Source organism: Plasmodium malariae, assembly GCF_900090045.1.
Source record: "Plasmodium malariae genome assembly, chromosome: 12".
Classification (NCBI taxonomy): domain Eukaryota; phylum Apicomplexa; class Aconoidasida; order Haemosporida; family Plasmodiidae; genus Plasmodium; species Plasmodium malariae.
In genome coordinates this window covers 3,110,661-3,125,433 of record NC_041786.1, presented here as the reverse complement: position 1 = coordinate 3,125,433, position 14,773 = coordinate 3,110,661, and the positions used below count along the sequence as shown (strand labels likewise).

The 14,773-nt window shown below is 28.0% G+C and overlaps 2 protein-coding genes across 2 annotated transcripts; one reads left to right on the top strand and one right to left on the bottom strand.

Moving 5' to 3' along the window:
* Window positions 1–2,635: 2,635 nt before the first annotated feature.
* Window positions 2,636–4,048, top strand: TIM (triosephosphate isomerase, putative; the record flags this gene model as incomplete). Its single annotated transcript, XM_029007017.1, has 2 exons — window positions 2,636–2,747; window positions 3,414–4,048. 2 exons carry the CDS (start codon window positions 2,636–2,638, stop codon window positions 4,046–4,048), a joined length of 747 nt encoding a protein of 248 aa, XP_028863449.1.
* An 801-nt stretch (window positions 4,049–4,849) lies between these two features.
* On the bottom strand, window positions 4,850–12,836 carry PmUG01_12077000 (conserved Plasmodium protein, unknown function; the record flags this gene model as incomplete). The annotated part of the gene is made up of 5 exons (XM_029007016.1): window positions 4,850–4,991; window positions 5,189–5,250; window positions 5,421–5,495; window positions 5,763–5,903; window positions 6,144–12,836. The coding sequence occupies 5 exons, from the start codon at window positions 12,834–12,836 to the stop codon at window positions 4,850–4,852; spliced, it is 7,113 nt and encodes a 2,370-aa protein (XP_028863448.1).
* Between the last annotated feature and the right edge of the window lie 1,937 nt (window positions 12,837–14,773).

Below are 14,773 nucleotides of genomic sequence, written 5' to 3'. Positions count from 1 at the left end.
ATTTATTTCTCAGTTAAGATTATTTATTCGTATTATGCTTATTTGTCAGCGTAATATCTATATAAATATATATATAGATATATACCCATTTTTATAATGTCATTAAAACAAAAAAAAAAAAAAAAAAAAAAAAAGAAAAGAAAAGAAAAGAAAAAAGAAAAAAACTGTTTATTCATTAAAATTATTTATTTATGTGTGTATTATAATAATATTGAAATTACTACAATTTTAACATGATGATGGCTAAATTACAGCAATGTTAATTATTATACTAACAGTATAACAACATGAAGGACTTCAGTGAAAACAGCAGAATTATATAAAACTCATCTAGACTTTTTGTTTTGAATTTTTTAAAAAAAGTTTTTATTTCTCCATTACTTTTTAATATAAATTAATATAATTCATGAAATTTAATGTGAACTGATACGACGTATTTTATTAATGTGTAAAAAGGGGAAATGTCTACCTATATATATATATATATATATATACATATACGTATATAGGTATGTAGGTGCATATATGTAGGTATATATTTTCCCCTTGTATTCCATTTTTCGTATTATCCATGTGTACTTTTGCATTTGCCCCTTTTTTAAAATATAATAAGTATATATATATATATATATATATATATGAAGACAATCTTTTTTTTTATAATTTAGTTCTTTTTTTTTATTTTTGCACATTATTAATTTAATTTTTTTTTTTTTTTTTTTTTTTTATTCAGTATTATTTTTTTATAATTTTATCATTTTATTTATTATAAAAATATATAAAATAATGATAATAAATTTTTTTTTTCCTTAAAAAAATGGTTATATACAAGAATAGGCAAAATCTTAAAAATGTAGATGCTCTACATTTTTATGAATACCCTCATTATATATATATATATATATATATATATATATATATATATATATGATAACATGCAAAATGTATATAAATTTTTTTGTTTTTGACATAATAATCAACTATCAGAATTGCAGCTTCTTAAAATTGAAAAATAAATATGACTCATAAAAAAAGAGTAGTACTTTATTTGTGAATGTGTATATGTAATTTTGTATATATATATATATATATATATATCTCTTAGCATGTACAAGATCGCGGGACTTTTTTTTTTTTTTTTTCAATTTAATGTTTGCACTACTTATGTTGTGTTTGCAAAAAGCTACCATCCTATTATGCTGAAGTTTGTTACATCTAGCTTAAAGAATATTACTGTCTTTAGTTTTGAACATTTGCACATGTATGTAGATGTGATTATGTATTTATAAATATGTATATATGTATACATGTGCATAGATGTATATATTGGGATGCAGAACTTAAGTGCTCGTTGTTTTTTCATTTTTTTTTTTTTTGGATATTCCACCTGCAAATGTCTCTCTTGTTCAAACGATCGATATTCATTTGTGAAAAAATGAAAAAAGGGTACATAATTTTTGCAATATCATAAATTAAAAATTTTTTATAAATGCTGAAAGGAAGTGTTTGTAACCTACTTGCTAATGGGTTTATCTTAAAAATTATTTCAATAAATGCTATAAAGGAGACAATTACTTGCGTAAGGTTACTTTTTTTACTTATAAATTTATATGTACTTGTACAAGTATTACCGCATACATCTATATATATATATATGTACCAATACATATATGTTTTCTCATCCTCTTTAAAACATCCATGTGAAGAGTTTCCAGATGATATTTCATATTTTTAAAACAGTAGTGCATGTTATGAAAGCCCAGAAAAAGTACTATTACCAGGCATGCATATTGTACCCCTGCGAGTGCTCTACATAAAAAAAAAAAAAAAAAAAAAAGAAAGTAGAAAAGAAAAAAGAAAAAAAGTACAAACATAAAATAACTATATATGCACAATTATGAAAAAGAAAACAAATAATATTTTTTTTCTCAATTATAGAATTCTAAGATGTGGGCAAAAATAAAATTTTATACATCATAAAAATTAAAATTAAGAAAACAACATAGTAGGACCATTATTAAGTTAAGAAACTTCAAACATTAAAAAGATTCTTTTTTAAAATTGAAAAGTTAAAAAAAATTAAAAAAAAAGCAGAAGCAGAAGTAGAAGTAGAAGTAGAAGAGGAAAAAGATGAAAAAAAAAAACAAAAAACTGATGCAGTAATATTTTATTAAATCCTGATTCTTATCTATTTTTCATTTTAAATTAAATCAATTTTTGTAGATACATATATTAAGTATATATGTAAATATATCGACTGAACTTGCCACTATAATCCAGTTTCACCATAGTTTACGGAATCAATATTTAAGAATTTTAATTAATAATTTTTAAATTCATATTTATATTTTGAAGCTAATTATTTTTACCCTACGAATATTACTTTTATAAACTTGTCTTAGCGTAACATCTGTTAAGCGGAAATCGCATTTTGTGGAAATATTTAAGATGAACGCTTGATATGTGCACATATAAATATATATATAAATATATGTTATACATACTTATATAAATAAATAGTTAATTATCCTGCGCCTTTGTTCATTTTATACCATCGTAGTGAAAGGGTTAAAAAATATTTTTTAAGAAAATTTTTATAAATCTCGAAGAACATTTTATTTTATATTTCTTGAAAATGACAAGAAAATATTTTGTTTCTGCTAACTGGAAGTGCAATGGAACCCTTGAGAGCATAAAGTCCTTAACAGAGAGTTTTAATAAAGTGGACTTTGATCCAAGCAAATTAGGTAAACATACATGCCCCTATACATACATATATATGGGTACATATATACATACTTGCAAGAGTACAATATCAACAGTGGAAAAAAACAACAACTAAGTCATTTATTTTTCTTTTTATATGAATATTTCTATATTAATTATGAAATGTATGTAGTAATTTCATTGGGAATATATAATGATTTATATTATATGTTGTACGTAACATATTATATTTAAGTGTATACACTTGGGGATGGGGGGAAAGGATGAATTGTATATGGTAGTTTTATATGTTACTGCATAATTTTACCTATACAAGCTAATATATAATGAAATGCTGAAAATTTTGCGTGTACATATGTATATAATATATATACACATATAAAGTGTATGTATACATATAAAATGTATGTACACATATAAAGTGTATGTACACATATAAAATGTATGTACACATATAAAATGTATGTACACATATAAAATGTATGTACACATATAAAATGTATGTACACATATAAAATGTATGTACACATATAAAATGTATGTACACATATAAAATGTATGTACACATATAAAATGTATGTACACATATAAAATGTATGTATACGCATAAAATATACGTACGTACATACATAAATACACATAATATTTATAAACTTACACACTGACAACGCTCTTCCCCCCTTCAGATGTTGTTATATATCCTGTGTTCGTTCACTACGACTATACGAGAAAACTGTTGAAAGATAAGTTCTGCATGGGTATACAAAACATTTCAAGATATGGTAGTGGTGCATATACGGGCGAAGTTAGCGCAGAAATTGCTAAAAATTTGAAGGTTGATTATGTTTTAATTGGACATTTTGAAAGAAGGAAATATTTTAAAGAAACTGATGAAGATGTGAGGGAAAAATTACAACAATGCATAAAGCTTAACTTGAAAGCAATTGTATGTTTTGGAGAATCATTAGAACAAAGAGAATTAGGTAAAACTATCGAAGTGATAACAAAACAAGTAAAAGCTTTTGTTGATTTAATTGAAAACTTTGATGATGTCATTTTAGCTTATGAACCTATATGGGCAATAGGAACAGGAAAAACAGCAACAGCTGAACAAGCTCAGACTGTTCATAAAGAAATTAGACAAGTTGTAAAAGATATTTGTGGAGAAAAACAATCTAAACAAATTAGAATTATCTATGGAGGTAGTGTTAACACAGAAAATTGTGCATCCTTAATTAAACAAGAAGATATTGATGGCTTCTTGGTTGGCAATGCTTCTTTAAAGGATTCCTTTGTTGATATTATTAAAAGTGCCATGTGAGAAGGTAAAATAGGATATCTTATTTATTTATATGTTTATTTATTTATTCACGCATTTATTCATTAATTTATTCATTAATTTATTCATTCATTTATTTATATTATATTTTTTTTTTTTTTTTGCTTTTTGCGTTCGTCCTTTTCTAACTTATGTTACTATGGCGTCTATGTATGCTATACAATATGATTCGAAGTGTGGTACGTAAAATTCTCTACTCGCATTTTATAAACATACATAAATACATATTGCATATGTACATGTATATATATGTATGTTCCCGTTCCGTTCTCAATTTCGTAAGATATAGTTGTACTGATTTTTCCATTGTATCGGTAGTGTATGCATTCTCATTTATACATATTTTAAAAAATAAATGATAAATTTCGCGTGATTAAAAGATAAGTTTAAGGAACAATTTTATAAGGTAAATTAAGTAGTTTATTATAATTAGAATATTTCTTTTTTATTTTATAAGCATACGTGTGAATTTAAGCATGAATATAAACAAAAGGGGATAAACAAAAAAAAAAAAAAAAAAAAAAATGAAATAGAATAAAAAAAAATAAATCAGCGAAGGGAATATTCGAAATAAAATCACTGCGCGAAAAATAAATTGACAAAAAACGAATTTCAAAAGGGAAAGAAAAATAAAAAGGAATGAAAAAAAAAAATAAATAAAAAAGACAAATATTATCACCAAAAAAAAAAAAAAAATGTAAGAAAAAAATAAAAAGATTAAGAGGGAGTAAGGTAAAAAGCTAAAAGATAACATCATAATTAACAATATAAACCTCTTTACACTCATAAGGATGATTTATTTTTCTGAATGATTTTTGATATAGACGGCAAAAGATCCTTAGTAAGCGTAATGTTCAAGTATTTCTTTAGGGTACCCATGATTGTGTAAGCGGCCAAATATTCGTCGATTTCTTCTACGTTTATTCTGTTGTAAGTGAAGAAGCAGGGGTGTTAAGGTGTTCGCGTGTTAATAAATGCGAGCATAAATATATACATACGCCCATATGCACATACGAATATACGCACTTACGTACGTGTGTATGTACGAATATTATATGTATTATATATATCTTTGTGTAAGCACATGCGCTAATATCCTTATTCAAGATGGAAGACCCTTACCTGTTCTTTATTTTTTCGTTAACTCCCTTTGTCGCCGCTAATTCCTTTATTCTATTTTCAATCTGTCAAAAATAAATACATCCAATCCATATGTGTTTCGCATCATCATAAGGACAAAGAAGAAATGGAAGAGGGGGAAGAAGAGATTAATGTGAAAAAAGAGGCATATGTATATATATCATTTATTTATTCATTTTCATTTATATTTATTATATTTTTTTATTTTTTTCACCTCCTGAAAATTATCCGTTTTATTCAAATTTAAACAAGACGATATGGATCTAATAAAATAAGACTGTGTTTTTAGCTAAAAACGGGGAGAGAAGTAGAAGAAATAAGGGTTATATCAAAATAGGTAAAACGGTGCTCCATATGTTATATTATTATACGCTATTTTTTATATATATATATATATATATATGCTATATTGTACTATATATTAAGAAAGGCTCATAAATTTTCCAATCAATAGGAATAAACAGATGAATAAAAACACACATATGCACGTATTAATGTGTCATAGGCACATACATGTGTACACTTATTTATGTGTGGACTACCAAACATTTCTTACCTTTGAGTTCATGGAATTCATGTGCGAAATGATGTTGCTGATCTTTTCTATGTTGTAAAGGTTCATGTACGTTTTTATAATTTTACTAATAATTTCTTTTGAATGTTTGTTTAGTATATATTCCGCCTTTTCAAACGAATCCTGCGAACAAAAAGGTACGTACCACAATGAGGGAGACCTTGCGTGCATCATTTTGCGAACATAAGGGGGATATGTACCTAAGTATACATGTATGCACGTATGTATACGTGTATATATGTATGTATGTACGTAGGTACATATGACGGTGCATGTATACATATACATATGTATATGTGCATTTTTTCCTCCCTTCCCACTTTTCCTTCGTAACAAGGAATGTAACCGCGTTAGGGAACTTACATTGGAGTACTTGGACATTTCCAAGTTCTTTCGATAAAGGGTTTTCATAATATCCATGCATTTATTGTCTATCTCACTTTTTTTAACATTTTTTAAATCGGATTGGAAAATTAATAAAACATTTCTTCTAAAAATATGATATTTTTGACCATTTATATAACAACTTTTCCACTTTTTTATAATATTTATACATTCATCAAATTTTGCAGAATTTGTTGAAACGATTGAGGCAACATCATAATAAAATGAAGTGAATAAGGGGAACTGTCTATACACAATAAAGGATAAAAATTTCACAAACTGAACTATAACAAATATGTTGTCAGTTTTTAAATCACTACAAATATCTACAAATATATTAATTAGTTGAACTTTTTCATAATTCATTAAATTGTTGAACAGCACCTTCATACTATTATTGTCAAAAATTTTTTCATAATTGTTTTGTTTTGTTTTATTTTGTTTTTTTAATTCGTTTATATCATTTTTAAAATCGCAAAGCAATTCATCCATTGGGGTATTCTCTATGTACATTTTTACAAAATCATTTAGGTAATTATTATTTTCTATTACTTTACCATTATTGTTAACAGCGTTCACTAGGCTACTACTTATATCATAGGGGAGATTAAGAAGTTTGCTAGTATCATTATACAGATGAGACACCTTCTTTGTTAATTCTGACCCACTGGAATTTGTTAAATTGTGGTAATATGACTTGCCATTTATTTTAATACCCGTATTTTGAATAAACAGGTTATTACATTCACTCAAATAATCGTAGTTATTCCTGTTTGTGTTCATATTTCCGTTTATATTTGTATTCACATTTGTGCTACTGTTCACATTTTCAGTATTTGTTAAATTACAGCTATCTTTTGCACAGGTGCTTACGTTGATATAGCTATTCTTTTTTGCGCCATGGGACGAGAACTCATCAATTGTTTCATTATTATAAACTATTTTATGCAAATTATCATTCTTTATATAATTCACATTTTCTCTGAATATATTTTGATACACTTCAACAATCTTTTCAGATGCATTTAATTGATTCTTAATATTTTGTATCTCTTGATGTTGTTCCAACTGTTCAATTTTTTTCGCATGTAACATATTCTGATTCTCAAAATCTTTTTTCATTTCATTCAATTCTTCCACTAAATTCTGATACATCCTTTTGTACTTACCTTCCTCTATCAGATCATAATTTTTTTCATCTCCCTTTTTTTCTGCGTAACTGCTGCTTATCCCTCTCTCGCTTTTGTTCTTTTTTAAACTTCTTTCTTCGCTTGATAACTTGGCGCAATCTTCATCCCCTGGAGGCTTCTTCTTCACTGTTCCTTTTTTCCTACTTTGCACTTCATCCTCCTTGTCACTAATATTACATCCGCTACACTTAGTGCGTCTTCTTATGTTGTTGCTACTTGTATCACTTCTGTTGCTTTTACTGCTTCCGCTTCTTTCACTTCCTCTACTTTCACTTCTTCCACTTCTGCCGGAGTTATGCCCCGCCTTTTCCCCCTTCTTAGTTCCACACCTCAGCTCCAATAACTTAACTCTTTTAGTCAATATAATTTTCTCCTTTGCCTCACTTTTGACAAGGTCCCTCAAACTTTTAACCTCTTTGTTAAGAGTACTAATTTGAATTTCATAATATTTGGAAATGTCCAAACATTGCTTATCCATTAAATTGGTGCTCTTCTTATTTAACATTTTCTTCACAACATTGTTCGCATCTTTTTTGCATTTTTCTATTTCATCCAAAATAGCATGGTACTGTTTTGTTACCTTTTCAACTTCGTTATCTTTAAATATTATCTTGTTATTTAATTTGTTTATTTTATTTTTATATATATTTATATCTTTTTCATAACTTGTAATTTTTTTTAACTGTTCTGTTATTTTGTTGTTCAGATTTGTTCTCTCTTTAATATCCTTCATTTTTATTGTTTCATTTTTTTGTACTATTTCGACTCTTAGTTTTTCATTTTCTTTGTTTAAATATTCGATTTTCTTTTCATATTCATTAATATTATTTATTTCGCTTAATAAGCTATTCATTTTATTATTCTTTTTATTATTCTCATTTGTTAAATAGTATATTATATCAATGCAGTTGTATAATATATTCTTCCAATTAATATATTTATTCTCTAATTCGTCCTTCTTAATTTCAATTCTTTTACTCACCTTGCTCATTTTTAGGTGGTTATTTAGTTTATTAATTTCTTGATAGTCCTCATCATTAAACTTTACCATGTTGTCATTTGATATGTCTATATTTTCCTCCTTCTTCACTATTTCTCCTCCCTCTATAGGCGCATTTGCGTAATCTACTTTTCCCCACTGATTATATGAGCATTCTGTTTCTACTTTTTCTTCGTCTGTCGGGGAAGAAATCCCTTTGCTCTTACCATCACTTCTGTTATTAAGTCCATTATTATCTTCATTGTTACCGTCACTGTTTCCACATTTTAGTTTATTAGTACTTGTACATATTGTCTCTTCATCCTTGCTTTGTTCGTTCTCCTTCTGTACCCTCTTCCGTATCCTCTGCTGCATCCCCTTCCGCTGCTCCTGCTCACGCTCCCCTTCAAAATGGTCGTTTTCATCACTTGGACAATTAGTGCAACTGGTAAGGTTATACCTTTCTTCTCCTCTTCCGCTGGTATCACCATGAAGTATTGAGAAAGATTCGTTTGCATTTCTGTTCCTCTCTACACCTATGTCATTTATTTTCTGTAACACATTTTTCTGTTTACTGTTGAGCATCTTTTCAATAACATCACTTACGCTACCCTTTATCTGTTGAATGATAAATTCATTTAAAGCTTCATCATTTCCGTCTTTCGAAAAAACGTGAATTGGTAATGCGCCATTTTCTTTCTTCACGCTTTGAGTATTATTATGAAAGAGCATACTTTTTATATCATCCGCACTTATGTTATTAATATTTCTATTCATGTAATCAAACCAGCACTGCCTTAAATTATTTCCATTGACCATCTCACCGTTCTGCAAATGGTAATTATTATGATTATTATTATTATGATTATTATTATTATGATTATTATGATTATTATGATTATTATTATTATGATTATTATTATTATGATTATTATTATTATGATTATTATTATTATGATTATTACGATTATGATTATTATTATTATAATTGTTGTTGATACTGCTGTTTCGACTACCACTACTATTACCACTTATTATTCTAATGGTGTTATCATCATTTCTGAATTCATATGTGTCACTGTTTTCCTTGCATCCAAAATCTGCTGTTTCGCATAACTCGTTTGTAAGATTTTTGTTTATACATGAGTAAGCTTCTTTTCCTCCTACACAAACATTGCAAAAATTGATTATTTTTGCATCATCTACTTCTTTATTTATATTACACATATTACATATATTACTCAAACCCTCTTTCTTGTCTACACTAGCAGTATTATAACCAGCATTATTATAGCTAGCAATATTATAAGGGGGTATTTTACCATCCTTGTGTTCGTTCATCACATTTTGAATTGAATGATCGATAGTAGCACTATTATTATTATTATTATTATTATTATTATTATTATTATTATAATTATTAATACTATGATAATTACAGTTTATGTTACTGTTCATACTGCCTACCTCATTTACTGAAAATATCCTTTTTCCTTTTAAGTTTAACTCATCATGCATATTTAAGCAATAGTTATCATTCATTCCGTTATTATATATGGCATATTCATTCTCTACAGAATCGTTCGATCCTTTTTTATATATTTTATTATCTCCTCCATGTACATCCACTTGTTGAATAATGTCCTTGTCATCCTTTACATGCATATTCACGTAATGAATTCCTTTATTAATTCTACTAATATCTATGGTCATATTTTTTTTCTCTTGTGGATTATTTATCACGTTTCCTAGATCGTCACAATATCGACTCTTACTTAGAACCTTTTCATAATTATTCGAATAGAATTTCCTTTCTCCACTCTCCTTTAGGTGATTATACCCGTCATAGTTTCGGTCAAATCCAACATTGACAACGTTCGCATCGAAGCTGCCAATGGCATTCATGCCGTTCTTGTCGATCCTTCCGTTGCTCCTATGGTACATATTGTGGATATTCTCACAATTCCCTGCGCTTACTGCAAGGAATACATCCTCCACACCTACTGGTTGAGGTTGTTCCCCCTTATCTAATGCACTTCCATCATTCGTGATGTTTTCTTTTTTAAATATATATTTTTTACTTTCACTAATGCACTGTTCTACGTTCCTTATTTTGTCACTGTACCACTGATCATATTTTTCTTCTCCATTTTCTTCTCCATTTTCTACACCATTTTTTTCATCATTTTCTTTGCCAGGAGCATCTGTATAATTTCCACCCCCCTTTAAATCATTAAAGGGGTTAGAGTCACCCATAGTGTTAGCATCTGTGCCTGAATTTCTGTATATCTTAACACGAGAGTCCTTCATATTTCTATCACTGTAACTTCTAGTCGTAGTAAGAGCTTTACTCAGATCATCGATATTCGCTCGTTTCCTCAAGGTTTCACTGACTAATGTTGTATCTCTATAAATACTATCGTGACTCACTTCATCATTAGGTTTTTTTGTATTAAATGAGAATGAATAGATACCATCTATCTTAACGTTATTCTCTTCATTAAACTTACTGTGATGGTTCACCTTCCCCGAATTTAAAGGTTGAATGCCTTTCCATACCTCTTCAGAATCCATTTTATCCTGAACCCCATAACATAGCAATTCGCTCTTACATTTAGGAGCAAATTCAATACTTCCCTTGTTACTACCCTTTGACTCCTTAAAAAAATCGGCTTTAAAAGATTTTGTATTCATTATATTATACGGGTTAAAGGAGAAGTATTTATCAGTAAAACTGACATCATTACCACTACCGCTAACATTATTGCTGCTTTTATTGCTATTCTTGTTATAATTATTCGACAGGATTTTCCTACTGCTTGCATGCACGTGCAGCCCGTTTGTGGTCTCCTTATCTTTAAGCATAGCCTCATATTCCTCTTTCGTTTTTATAAAATTGTATTTTTTTGAACAACTAAACGTTTTATTAAAAATATCACCATCACATAAATCCCTGTTACAAGCAACATGATTGTTATTTCGTGTATCGTTGTCGTTGTCGTTGTCGTTGTTATCTCCAGCACATGCTAGGAATTTTTCATTGGAAATGATCTTTTCATTGTCCTTGAAAGGTTCTCCCCCTCCTCTTATGATGTCTACTTTTTTTTGCAAATCGTAATGCTTTAAACTTTTTCTATCATACGTATTAGAATGATTCAAAAGATAACTACTAGACACATTTTCAGTTTCTTTGTTGGTAGTACACATCTTTTCGATATCATAAGGGTTACCTCGTAATCCATCTCCTTCATTTTTCCCCTCCTCACTTACCTGACTATTCACAGTTTTCCCAGCCAAGTAGTATGTTATAAACGGAGTGTTTGTAGTATCTTCTTCTTTTTCGTCTTTTAGATTTGCAGGTGTTTCTAACTCGCTCATATTCATTTTTCCCGCTGTTTCGAATTTTAAATATTCAAAATAGCTTCTTGAAAAACTCTTCGTGGGTGTTTTATTTATATCTACATCATTTAAGTATATCTTGTTTAAATTCGTAAAAAGCCCATCCTTGCTATCATCATCATCATCATCAACATCGTAGTCTTTTGGGCAGTTATCTCCCTTTTTATAGTCCCTATCGTCATTACTTTTTATTCTATTTAGAATTAGTTCAGTGCTAGGGGTTTTAAGAACGTTTAGATTGTTTTTTAAATAAATATTTACATCTTCTTCTTTCTCTTCATACACGTTTTTAAGATAACCACTACCGCTTCTATTATTTTCATAATCCCGTAGATTTCCTAACGAATTTACATGCATTAATTTACTATTTGCAATTTGAAATGTCGATATATTATTACAGCTTTTTACTTCTTTTTTCAACATTTTATCATGTAATGTATCATTATCTACAGCACTTGTTCTTATATCGTCCATGGTATTATAATGTTTACCATCTTGGGAATAATTCCCTATAGTTTTGCCTTCATCCTTATTATATATATTAGAATAACATTGTTTCGAATAATTGTTCACATTTTTATGTTCATATATACTTTTATCTGAATAGTATTTGTTATATGTTCTTTTGAAACTATTGCCCTTAGAAGAATATTCTTTCATTTCGTACTTATTCGAGTTGTTAAATGATAACAACTTCTTACCATCTTTATTTGTACAGTGCTTTTCTGAGCTCTCTCTATGTTCGCTAATGCTTCCGTTACTACTTCCATTACGACTACCTATTTTGCTTCCGTTACTAGCACCGTTATTACTGCTACTCCTACTGCCACTCCTACTGCCACTCCTTCTATCCTCATTTATACTCTTACCATCGTTGTTGTTCCCCTTACCGATATTAAATATTACACCAGTATTTTCATTTTTCTGAAATTTCAATAAGGTACCTCCTCTTGAGTAATTGCCCTGTTCCTCCTCCTCCTCCTCCTCTTTAATTTTTTTATCTCTTCGCCTTTTTAATATATCATCTATTTTTGTACTTGTTTTACATTTAATATATTGCAATGAGCAACTACCTTTATCTTGAAAAAAGTCATCATCACTCATTGTCCTCAGTATGTCTTACTGTGTAATAAAGCAATTTCATGTTTCTCACTTATTTCCAACTATCCGTAAGAAGTTAATAAAACGGTTTGTCACTCTATTACCGTTTGACTTATCAATGTATTCTTGTCTTAACATATGTCATTTACTCCCTCTCATACATCAATTGCTACCCTTTCTTTCAAATATTTAAAAAAAAAAGCTTAAAATTCTTTTCGTGCTCTCTTCAGATGTACTTATCCGTTTAGTTATCCGCTTACTTATCCTCTTAGTTGTTTTTTCCAATACAACCGACTTGTTGCATACTATTTTTAACTTCTGTATTTTCTTTTTTTATTATTCATTTATATCCTTTTCAAAATGTTAACAAGAAAAGTGTATATTTATAAGCATGCGTTTTATTAAATCTCCATACTACGCAAATTTTATGTATTCGTTAATTTAAAAAAAAAGCTAATAGCATTTATTCTTAGCAAAGCTCTTATTTCAGGGAAGAGAACGTCTAGATGTTAGACCGACTTCACTCCCGTAATTTCCTTTATTAAATCTACTTGTACTTTTGTTTATTTGTTCGCAACAAAATAAAACAATAATACTCATACAAATTATTTTAAAAAAGAAAAAAGAAAAAAGGACTTAAATATTCGCATGTATTTTAGCATGTATTTAGCATGTATTTTAGCATGTATTTAGCATGTATTTTAGCATGTACTTTAGCATGTACTTTAGCATGTATTTTAGCATGTATTTTAGCATGTATTTTAGCATGTATTTTAGCATGTATTTTAGCATATATTTTCATATATATCTTCACATGTACCTTTACATGTATCTTCACGTATATAATGACTATATTCAAATACAAAAAAAAAAAAAAAAAAAAAAAGAAATACGAAACATTAATTGTAAAATATACACATATTATTACTACGTATATGCATATATGACACTTGTATATATTTTTTTAACATGTTCAAATTTATATCTCCACAGTTTAAGCTTAATAAATAGTCAGTAGGTCATAAAAATTGGAAAAATACAAATACAGCATTCGAACGTTATTCACAAAAAAAAAAAAAAAAAAAAGAAAAGAAATATTATCACTATAATGATTGTGCTTGTGATTAGTACAGCTGTAATGATAACGATAAGAATGTTTATGATGGTAATATAACACAAGAATGTGCAAATTTTTCGTAAATTTAAAAAGTTTAAACATATACAGAAATATTATGAAAATACAAAGCACATTTAAAGGGAAAAGAGAAAAAAAAAAAAAATGAAAACTTAGCAAAAATTTAAGAAATAATTTATAATAATGTGTTACTATATGTTATGTGTTATTTTAAATATATTATCAAAAAAAATTATTTTTTTTAAAAATAGACATTCCATTTTAAGCATATAATTACTACACTGGTACTTGAACAGTGATTACATAACTAACATTTATTTCGGCGCATTTATGACTTTAGCTTATTTGAAAAAAATACAGCAAAAATGAGGAAAAAATGAAGTAAAAAAAATATCAGGCTTGTTGGCTGGCAGTGCTTTTTTTTCTCCGTTTACCTTTTTTCCCCATTTTCCCTTTTTCCGTTTTTTAATCTTTTTTCCTTAATTTTATTTTTATTTTTTTAACATTATTAAGGGCATTACAGGCAAGTCAAACATAAATGAGATATCCTCCACATTCAAAGAATTGTATACATTTACCAACAAATACCATGTTATATCATGAACATATGACTATAAAAAATGTATACATTAAAAAAGCTCATTTTTGAGAGCACCTCTCTTCATTATGGGATACAATAAATTGTTCTTTGCTATTCCTTTTTATTCATTCATTTAAGAGGAGCAATGTACTACTTCCTTTCGTTTGTTTTATTCTCCCAAAACAACGTAAAGAAAGTTGCGTATGCGTGCATTAATACATACAT